Source organism: Plectrocnemia conspersa, unplaced genomic scaffold (assembly GCF_051122295.1).
Source record: "Plectrocnemia conspersa isolate PC_06_02 unplaced genomic scaffold, ASM5112229v1 ptg000008l, whole genome shotgun sequence".
Lineage (NCBI taxonomy): Eukaryota > Metazoa > Arthropoda > Insecta > Trichoptera > Polycentropodidae > Plectrocnemia > Plectrocnemia conspersa.
Window position 1 is genome coordinate 886,228 of NW_028277172.1, and position 12,111 is coordinate 898,338.

Sequence of the window (12,111 nt, forward strand, 5' to 3'; positions counted from 1 at the left end):
ATAATAAGGTTCTGTCGCGAAACGATCTAATAAAAAACTTGTTAAAAAATCTTTTTTTTTTTTGTTAAAATAATAATTTCAATCTTTTTTATAACTATTTAGCAGACTTTTAATAACAGATAACAATATATTTTACATAACAAATCGAACAATATATATTCATTATATTAATTACGAAATCAACGTTTGTAACATATTTTATGCAAGTAAGCAAATCAATCAATAGCTCTGATTAAATTTATGATTAGTTCCATCGTTTTTTTTTACCAAATTCATTACAATACTGCCATTACTAGGAAATTTCGAATACTGTATTCATAACAATAAATAAAATAAAGCTAGTAGTTAAATATATGTTACATAGAAAATGAAAATTAAATATGTATATATACACAATAAATTATTAAAAATTAAGCAATGCATTACAATATTAATGTACAATAAAATCGCTGCCGTCATTTTCAGCAATTAATAAATAAAAAACTAATATTCTTATGAAAGAAATTTATATATTATAAATACAATAAGAATAAATAATAACTAAATTGTCTACGTTATGTGTGTTTATGTTATTTATGTATTTTTTTTTTGTGTAACGGTCGTCAACAATTCAATAATTCTAATTTTAATAATATATATATATATGATAAGTGACTGTGCTCATAAAAATATAATTGAAATAAATTATGCAACCTTTTTAGGTTAATTTAGAGTTTAAGATCCAGTGTTATTTTATTGTATTTTTATGAGAGCTGCATTACGCTTTGTTTCGATCGATTTCAAGCACTGTAAAATAATATAAATATATATTTAATAAACGATCTCTCGAATCTCAAATTTGGAACTGGTTTCGTGTTTATGTTTCGAATTTTAGAGAAGAGTAGTCAGGTACCGTGGGACTAGTTGTTGTATTTTTAATTAATTATTAATTCGCTAATGTCAGAAATACTAAAAATTAGATAAACATCATCTATATTATATAAGTAAACTGTCTCTGAGATTCACCTGCGTATCTTCTGATAAGAAGATTTTGAGAGATAAGCTTAACATTAAAATGAAAAAGCGACGATGAATAACTTCAGCACTTTGGCAGTGTATTTACAACGCCTTTTCAATTAATAAATTTAATATATGTACATGTGTGTGTGTGTGTGTGTCAGTGTGTAATAAATAGGCGCTGATGTTAATGATTGAATGCTGAAGTTACTATCGTTCATTTTTCGAATATAACTATATAACATTACCAATCTTGCAGGTGCTCGATTAAATCATGGCGATATACAAATTTACAATGGTTTCCTATTTTTTTCTTTTAATTATTCTTTAATTATTACATTATTTCCATTCATAAGGTGATCGATAATGATCTCAACAAGCATTGCGTAATTTTATTTTAAATATATTCTCAATGAAAATCGTTCTTATTATACAACACATAACAAAAATAAAAATCATGCCACTATCTCATCATCATATTCATTGTGAAGAACAGTAATAATGAAAAATAATATATTTACTTATTAAAAACATGTCAAAAACTTTCAACTTATGCTATACAATATGTGTATGTTTGCTTATTCGATATAAATCATTAAGTTATTTTTCATTTATCAGTATACGAAAGATAAGAAGAAAAAGAGATTTATTTGCTAATTTATTTATAAATTAAAAGTAAAAAGATTTATACAGATTGAGTCAAAATATCCTATCCGAATGTATTTAAAATAAATACGGATATATTTTGTTCCATCCTGTATTTTTCAGAGGCGTGTCGCTATTATTTATTTATTTTTTAATGTCATTCTTATATATACAAAAAAGCGTTTATTTAATTGACGCCCACTGTCAATCGGCGCCTGGTAAAAGCGACACAACTCTGAATACATACAATAGAATAAAAAATAGATAACGATGATGTAACCTAACGCAGTGAAACTCAGAAAGACGTACGATCAACGTGACGAAAATGTTTTTTTTAATGCTGAGTATATGTTCATTTATGTAGATTATAATAATATAGATGAGGGGCTTAGAAGTAAATGCAACACAAGCAGAACTGCGTTTCAAGCCGCGCAATGATAAATTTATATTTTTTGAATGACTAATATTTTTCACTAAGAGATGCTGAGTTTACTTCTAAGCCCCTCAAATCATCTAAATTACACATTATATATATTACACAGTGAATGAAATGGTCGTTTTTTTTTAAATAGTTGTGCTATATAATAACAACATGAATAGTAATGGCATGAGACCAGATTTTTTTATCGATAAAGAGGATCAGGACCAATGTTTATATTTTTATATAAATTTTACACAATAATAATACGACGATTTTTTCAAAATGGCTTCTTAGATCTTCATTTTTATTCAATGTAATGGTCCCATCAAATGCTATTTCATAAACAACGATACGAGATGACGAAATTATTATTCGTTTACATAAGAAGCCTGTGTGTGTTTTTAAGTGTTTGTGTTGTGTTCGTGTATTTTGTGAGTAGTACACAATTTAATTTAATTAAAAAGCCAAGATCTTAAACTCAAAATCAGCATGATCTCAAATAACACTATCCAAGTTTTCTTTTAATAATCATAGATATTTCAGATTACATTCTAGTCAATGTTTTTTTTAATAAAAATCTATATAGTTTTATTTACATAATACTTATCAAGAAAGACCGATTTGAATAATCATCGTTAGGTACGATATATATATATATATATATATATATATATATATATATATATATATATATATATATATATATATATATATATATATATATATATATATATATATATATATATATATATATATATATATATATATATTTCATCATCATTGATTCACAACAACGATCAGAGTCATCCCTGAGTTTCCATCGTTCAATATAGGATAAATTTATAAACGCTCAATGAAGAGAGATATAGAGAGATAGAGAGATAAATGATCTACAAAAATCGTCTGAATTTCCATAGTTCACACAATTCCCCATAAGACTATGTTCGATTATAAACTATTTAATAATAATAATAATAATAACAAATCCATAATGGGCACATCGAATGTGACGTAATATCAATTTATTTTGTGTGTGTTACATGTGATAAGGGTAAAAAGTGAGCGAGTGCCCTTTCAGCACCACGTTATTTTATTTTTCTTTCGAATATTGCCATTTGAACACTGCTACGCACATACAGCATCCAGTAATTTGTTTATAAGTCATTGTCGTTTATTTTTTTATTATACATTACACATTTTTTTAATAAATGTTATTTGTTTCGTTATTAATTAATATTTAACTAGAACTTTTTTTTTCGGTTGGCATTTATTTGGTATTTTGTTGATGCTATTAGACTGCTGTTTCGGTGTGACTGTGGCTTGATAAACGTTCTACGTCTATTTCGGGAATTGTCAACTCTGGAGCAGTGTCCACGTACTCGATAGACGCTGAAGCTTGAGATAGCCTTTTCGAAAAGACCGGCTGCTTCCTGAGGGCCTCGGCCAAGGCAGCATCTGCCCCACGGGTGTCCAAACCTTGCCTGAACGCGTTCACCACTCGAATCTACACAGATGCAATTAAAAACTCAATTACAAATCAAGAAAAATATGCACAAAATCGAGGGACTAGTATCAAAAGAGCGTATAAATAAAATATCCAGTTGCAAAAGATCATATCATCATTTTGGTGCCAAAACTTTTATAGATACGTCATTTAGACACTAGAACATCGAAATTGGTCCGCTTACACCGAAGCGAAAAGCGGCAGTTTATTTGCCGCTCCCCGCGCCGGTGTGTCCGAGCCTTTATACTATATAGCAATATGATAAGTCCTCCATTCAATTATGGTGCTTTTCAGATTACATCTAGTATATATTATTATACCATTAAACATCTTTGCTAACATAAATTATTATTATAAAATAAGCTAAACAAAAATGATACTACAGTATATACATAAGGCACTGATTTAAGGAACGTTATAATTTAATTTTCAAGTCATGGTTTGAAAAAACGCTAGAAAATTGGTCATAAATCAAATGCCTATATTTTAAATAAAAACTTATAAAATTGCTGATTTAATCAAATACACTTTTGCTACAAAAATATGTTTTATATATTTTTAAATACAATTCTAGTAGAATATAATTTAAGATCAAAACACATTGTAAACTTATTGATTTATTTAATTTAAATTTTACCACAAAGATAAGATATATGATTTCAATAATGAAAAAATATTGTAAAAAACCTTAAAAAATCATTTTTTTGAAATTATATGAATTATAATACATTTAAAAAATTACTATTACTAATTAGTTTATTTAGTAAGTCAAATTCAGATTAATGTTTTAAATTATTTGTTAAATCAAAATAGGTCGTAAGTCTTATGCCTATATTGTATGTAAAATCTTACAATAGCCACAAAGATAAGATAACTAGTGTGATACGATTTTAAGTCAGTTTTCACAAAATGGTCACTATTTTTAAATTAAGTGTTGTACAAATAATGAATTAAAATTATCAAAAAATCCTTATTCATTAATAAAAAAAATATTAAAAAATTTAGTAATGGAAAACAACTACACCTAAATTATTTTATTTGAAAGTCTAAAATAACATCTATTCTTATATTTTTAATAAACTGTTGTGAAATTGTTAATTTAATTACAATAATTAAAATTTTGCCACGAAGATAAAATAAAATATGGACACGATTTTTAAATGTAAAATATTGTACAAATATTAAATTAAAATTGAGCGAAGTAAATTTAAAAAAAACGTTCCAAAATTAAATTTTTTTTTAAAAATTCAGTAACTGAAAACAACATTACCTAATTTGTTTTTAGTAAGTCTAAGAAAAAATATTATTTACAATAAGTCTAAATTTGGGCTAAAAAAATGCCACAAACATAAAATCAGCATTTTACAATAAGGGCACATTTTTATAAATAAATAAAATTGTCGTACAAATATCTAATTTTATTTATAATATTTCGAGAAAAACAAGCTATGGATTATTTTTTTAAATACAATCTAAATTACACGTTTTAAAATATCATATGCCTAAAATTTAAGTAAAATCTTATCAAATTGTTTACTTAATTTAATACAATTTTCCTATAAATAGCTAGAGTTATATGATATATTTTATTTATAGATAAATAAGTTCTTAAACATTATCAAAATGTTGTGAAATTTTTAATTTAATAATTTTGCCACGCAGATAAGATAATATATATAAAAGATAACATGATTCATATGATTAAATACATTTTAATATGTTATTTATGTTTTGATTTGTAGTTTTAGTATTATAAATCAGCAATTTTACAATTTTACTTTTATGTATATATGCAAAATATTTTTTTATTATTTTATTAAAATATTTATAGGCTATCATAATATAGTAAATAGGAATATGGAGTTTGAGGTAATTAGGATGAGGTATATTTTGAAAAAATGTAGACAAAAGTTCACAACATCCAATCAATTCAAAAGCACTAAGAGCAATCGTAACTAAGCCATCTAATCTAATTTAATTCATAATAACTGAAAAGTATAATATTTTCATTTCATAAAATACTAATGTTACATATAAAACAGTGGGCATTATTGTTTAATAATACAGCACCCATTATGATAATGTTTAATTTATTTAATTAAAAAATATTAATGAAGCTGAATTTTTAGTAAAATAAATTAAACATCACTTACATCTATTTCTACAAACTAAGTATACTAATATAAGTTCAAATAAAACACACAAATACATACATCTATTTTATTTATGAATCTATACATTCATGCAGCTTTTTTATTTGTAAAAAATATAGCAATATTATTTCTATAAATATTGCTCAAATTAAAAATTTTAAATTAATTTGAAACATCAACCTTGACTTCTTTGTACCATAATTTATGTTAAATAATTTCTTAAAAGCGTAATTTCACTTACAGAAGTATAAACGTTTAGTACAGTTTTGTTTATACAAACAATAGTACAGTGTGTCACACATATAATAAATTGATAACTCTGGATCTGCGACGTCAGATTTTGAAACTGACACGTGTAGAATACGCTAAATTACACATGAGACAACAAACATACACATGCAAATGATAAGCAGCCAGTATGCCATACAATGATGAGATTCGCTTCAGGTTCGCAATAACTCATTACCACATATTTTTGTTACTTAGTTTGTCATGTGTTCCAATTTTGACAAACTTTTCACCCAATGAGACTCTAAAAAGCTTTGGTATACTAGAAAATGAGGCGCTGATGGTTTAGCAAGTCATTTCAAAACAGTTTCACAACACGTGAGTTACATGTAGTGTATGTATCTAATATCTAAAGCTGTACAAATATTATGTATTCGGTCGATTTTAATTGTTGATATTGCAGAAAAAAATATTTTTCTATTCGCTAGTATTAGTATTTGGTTGCTGAATATGAAATTTCGGATTTTTAGCAATGCTTAGCAAAATTGTTTTAAGTTTGAGTTAGAGAAATAAATATTATTTTGAAAAAATTCTGTATCTGAAATTTTAATTTCGGCTTCTATGTATTTTTAATTGGGTCTTGAAAATCCTATAAAATTTAATTGTTAATTTGATTTTTTTATAAATTAATGTAAAATATGTAGGGAAATTTTAATTCGGGAATTTTTTCCCCACTTAACTTTTATCTCCCTAAATTTATTTTTATTGAAGTTACGATTTTTTTATATTGTTTCAAAATGTCTCATTAGATTATATAACGAACTTAAACGAGATATTTATAAAGTCTATTATTAAGAAATCTTGATTTTATTTTAATTTCAAATATGTATAGAACATTTTTAACCCCTTTCCTAAATTTAAAATTCCTAATTAATTTTTTTTTTTATAAAAACGCTTTTACACTTCTTACTTTATTCCTTAGAATTTTTTGAATAGCCACCATTTTGAAATAATATGGCGAATTAGGCTAGCTAACGAATCTAGCCGAGACATTTATCAAAAATATTCATAAAAAAATTTGTACAATTTAAATTTTTGTTCTTAACTTTTTTCATGTTTTTTAAATTCTTTAAATCGCCACCATTTTGAAACAAGATGGTGGATCATGCTGGCTAGCGAATCCAGCCAAGATATTTCTAATATATATTTTTAGAACAAGTTTCATGTCGATTTGATTAAAACTAGTAATTTAATTCGAATTATATTTTATTTTTTACAATTAAGGCTTTTTAATAAAAATATGTGCCTTAAAAACTAAGAGACTCATAATATTATTTCCGAATTTAATTTATTAATAGTATTAAAAGCAAACAATGTCCAATTTAAATATAAAATATATATACAATGTATTTTTAAATTTATTAGAAATTTTTTTGATTGTAAAATAATAAAATGGATTGTTATTACCAAAATATTATGAAATATGTCGCTATTTTAGCAAATGCATATTTTTATAGTAAATAAATATCATATTGATGTTTTTATTGTATTACAAAATTGACATTTAATCAAATGATATTAAAAGCAAATGCAGCAATGTCCAATTTATATTAATGCAAATTTTATTGATTGATTTCTAAATAATTATGAATAGGTTTTTGTAAAAATAAATTAAAAATATCAATTTGAAAAAAAAAAAAATTAAAGTCGTACTATTTTTATTTTACTTTTTTTGAAAATTACTAATGTACCATTTTTAAAATGTTTTGTGGTACTGCAAATTTTATTTACAATTAAAATAAATAGAGCAATATAAATTTTATAAAATTATTAAAAGCAATTAAAAAAAAAAAAAATATATCTTTCAAATAATTAAAAAAATAAATCTGATTTAAAAATGACATTTTTAATAAGAAAATATTTTTTCCTAATAAATAGTTACCTAAAAATGCTTTTTAATAATAATTTAATTGAAAGCATTTTAAATACAAATACAATAATATAAAAAAAAAATAATAATTTTTTTATCTGACTCTCTAATTATAAAATAATCAGTTTTTTATTTCAATCTAATTTTCCTGAACTATGGCTCTATTTAATACAAAAAATACATATTTATAGTAAACAAACAATTCAAAAAAGAGAAGTTTGTACAAAGAATACTGTTTTTATTCTCCTCAATGTCTTTAAAATTGTATTTAAATTAAAAAAAAATGTTTTTTCGACTAACAATAAATAGATAATATAATGTACAATATTGCAGTTTTATGTACATCAAAAGCAAAATAAAAAGTTCACTGTGTAAAAAGCAATTTATAAAATCATAAAATAAATAACGAATCAGATTTTTTCCTCTAAATAGGTATGTCTAATTATGTCAGTATTTTATACAAAATAGCACATTTTTTAAGGTAAAAATACAGATAAAAACCTAAAAAAATATCATATATAATTTAAGAAATATAACTTATTTTTTTATTCGCTTCTGTTTTAAAATTTAATTTTTAATAAAATAGGTTAAAAATGTTTTTTTAAACATTGTAATTAAAAAAATAAAAAGTTTAGCTTTGATTGATTAAAATATGTATTTTTAAAAACAAATACAATGCCTTATTTGTTTATATATTTATTAGATATTTATAAAAAATCTAATTAATTAGTGTATAGATATATTAAATACTATTTAATTTTCAGAAATTTGCTAACCATGTAAAAGTCCGACATTTCATAAGCGCCTACCCTAAAAAAATCTATTTTCATCCAAACACACGTTACAAATCATAAATGTTTTAATAGTGGTAAATGTGCATGGCGAAACTAAAGAAATATAGAGATCAGCATAAAAACACAAAAGATGAGAGGGTGTTGCTTACAGCCTGATCAGTCGAACTCTTGCTGTACGGGACCGGAATCAGGCGTTCTTGTAACTCGCCACCTATCACCTTCGATGGTCATGTAAAAACAAGTAGGTTTCATCATCATGAACAAGAGAAATATGTAATAAGAAATAGACAGCGAGTTGAACTACAATCACGAAATGCATCATAACATTTTTCTGGCAAATCTTTACAAAATATTTTTTTTTTAAAGTATGAAGCATTGCGTGATCATGTTCCTTTACACAAACAAACAATTAAAATTAAACGTATACAAAACTAATATTCACAATATATAAATATGATATATGACAAACTATTTTTTTTATTTTACAAGACTTTAGCACAAGAAAAGATGTGATGAAGATGCATACTATTTATGTACATAAAAATATAAATGTACACAAATGATGTATGCATTCATATGTAATACATATATGTATATATTTAAAGTACACATATACGTAACGGAAAACCATGATTGATACAAATAGACAGATAGACGCACAGAAGAAGTTTCACTAATTAATTAATGGTGCATTTTTACTATTGATGTATGGTAGCTGCAGGTAAAGCCTTCGATAACATAATATTATATATCATCACACTGTGATCATTTTACGAAATGAAATATCAGGGAAAATATATCATTATATATATATAATAATAATTCATTCAGTTATACCATTCATGATGTAAATATATTTTTTAATAAATAATACGTAGTCTCTTATAAACATACCATTTTGTCTACTCTAGAACAGATTTATCATCACAAGATACAGGGTAGGTATATTAAATAAAAAAATAAACACTAAATATCTATTTTTTTATAATAAATAAATGATAGCCTACATTTGAGAAACATTTAATTGGAATAAGGTAAAGGAGTGATTTGTTGTTATAGATGTTGTGGGATAAGCGTGATTTTTTATACATATATTTATTTGTGTATTTTTCTTTATGACGTCATCGTTTATAATCTTACCTTTTGAGTATATAATATGTATTATTAAATAGTGTTTGTAAATAAATCATGCAGATTGGATTGTATGTATAGGCATATAAGAAGCAATTTCTAAATAAAAAATGTACATCGTTTCATGTATACAGGTTCTCTTGTAAAAATGTTATGATGTATGAAAGAGCCACCTGTATACATAATGAATCATAACATATTAATAATAAACTTTTATTATTAATATAATGTTACCGTCGCATGGCGATAGCTGAAAAAAGTTAAGTATTAATGCAACTTAAAGATAAAATATTAGCGTATGTACAGTAGATAATATACATGTATGCGTCACAAAAAATGTGCACATTTGCCGTTGAATGTAGACAAATTTAGTCATTTATAAAAAATGTATCGTTACGCGGCTTCAAACTAAACGTGCAAAGTCGTTTTTATCTTTATAATTAAGACATAGGATCAGTTTTCTAAAAATTCCGTTGCTCGCCTGAATCAGTGTATATTATAATTTAGATTTGTTATACATATAATCAAATTCTAATACACATATCTGGTTCTTTTAAAGATATGAAATTTTATGTGCCATTATTAAGTAATTTTTAACAAAAAAATGTAGCAAAGTTAACACTTTACAAGCCAATGACTTAATTAGACGTAATTTATAAAAGTATCGTTAAGAGCCGTTGACGCAAATTTAAGTCACTTGTACAATTTTTGCTCCAAATTAAAATTTTAAATTTTTACCTTGTCTTAACTTAAAATAATTTTACCAATGTGTAATTTATAGCAATAAAAAAATGATATTTTATTAAAAAAATATTGATTTTTAAAAACGCCTGCATAATAAATGAATTCATGTTTATGCATCTAAAGCAAAAACATTTTAAATTTAGAGCGATTACTTCAAAAGTTAAAGCAATTTTACGAAAGAGGTAAACAGCGTCCAATCATGCATAAACTGTCACATTGTATATTAATACAATTCGAATAACCAAAGATTTATATATTGAGCCGTTTGGAAGACCAAGACTGCGTTAGTAGACAAAAGCTTAGAAGGCACTAACTCGCTATAAAATTATATTTATTATCAGAATAGTATTTTATATTAGATATATCGGAATAGTGCTATAATGATAATATCACAAAAGTGTTTCTATTTCGCACTCATAAATTCGCGCTTTGCGCTCGAAAATTACGCTATTTCATATGTTAAGCTTAATTATGCTATTTTATATTCATGCTATGCTCTCATAATCTGGCGTTTTATATTTAAATAAATTATAATTAATTATTTCTTATCCTATAATGAATTAAAGTTTCGTACGTTTTAGAATATTACTGTTAGATTTTTATACTTAAAAGTAGAGTTTAGAGGCATTTTTTATATTAATATATATGTTTTTTATTAATCTAAAATATATTTAAATAGTATTTGAATTTCGTATATAAGACGTATATAAGAAAATATTTTTACATAGCAAGCAAACGAATCATTTAATGCAGAGAACGGCAATATAATTTAAACAAGGGCCAAATTAGAACATTGATATTTATAAAAAACGGCACAAAATAAGTATGTTTCTTAAAAAATCTACCTAAATAATATTTGGTTGATTTTTGAAGTAAAATGAATGAAAAGTAGTGTTTTTTTATTTTAGCTTAAAATCTATTTAGAATAAGAAAATTTTTAAATAGGTTATAAAAAAATACTTTGATATTATATAATATTTTAATTAGTCATTGGTTTGTAAATAAATAACCACCAGGTAAAAATAATCAGGAATATGTATTAAGATCGAAAGATATTCTATGCATTCTAAAAATACATTTATTGACAATACTAGTTTTTTTATTTTTCAAACTATATTTAAATTATGAAAGTCTAAGTTAAAAATATATATTCCAAATTTACTAGTACTGGCATTTCTAGATTATTAAAAAAAATAATCGCTTATTTATAGTACCTTAACTGAGCTACGTAACATTTATGTCTTAATATTGCGCTTCAGTCCATTTTTTTAATGAATTTTATTATTTTTACAATTATAAAATTCATAAAAAATATAAATAGAAGCTCGTGCTTAAAATATTATACATACAAAACTTTCTTTCACTCAAAAAATAATTTTAGTGGTTAAAAATATTTATTTAGTATAGTTTTGAGTGAAAGAAAATAAATATGTATATTATCCGCAGCTCAAGAAATATTTTCTAAATATTAAAATAATTCAGGCGGATAACGGAATATTTGAATTGGGTGTTAAGAGTGTCAACTCTTCACATTTATTTAACCCTTTAGCTGCCTTGAGTCTTTT

The 12,111-nt window shown here is 24.3% G+C and overlaps 1 protein-coding gene across 12 annotated transcripts in view; it reads right to left on the reverse strand.

Moving 5' to 3' along the window:
• Positions 1 to 3,150: 3,150 nt before the first annotated feature.
• The window catches only part of PMCA (plasma membrane calcium-transporting ATPase 3), a 198,763-nt gene continuing 189,802 nt past the window's right edge, over positions 3,151 to 12,111 (reverse strand). For 7 of the 12 annotated variants that reach the window (XM_088191128.1, XM_088191127.1, XM_088191125.1 and 4 more), the window contains 2 exons: positions 8,821 to 8,889; positions 3,151 to 3,566 (listed from right to left, as the gene is read on the reverse strand). In XM_088191128.1, the coding sequence (XP_088047254.1) occupies positions 3,354 to 3,566; positions 8,821 to 8,889 (282 nt within the window). In that variant the 3' untranslated portion in view covers positions 3,151 to 3,353. The remainder of the gene's footprint in view (positions 3,567 to 8,820; positions 8,890 to 12,111) is intronic. The other 5 variants (XM_088191137.1, XM_088191136.1, XM_088191135.1 and 2 more) reach the window with 1 other exon arrangement.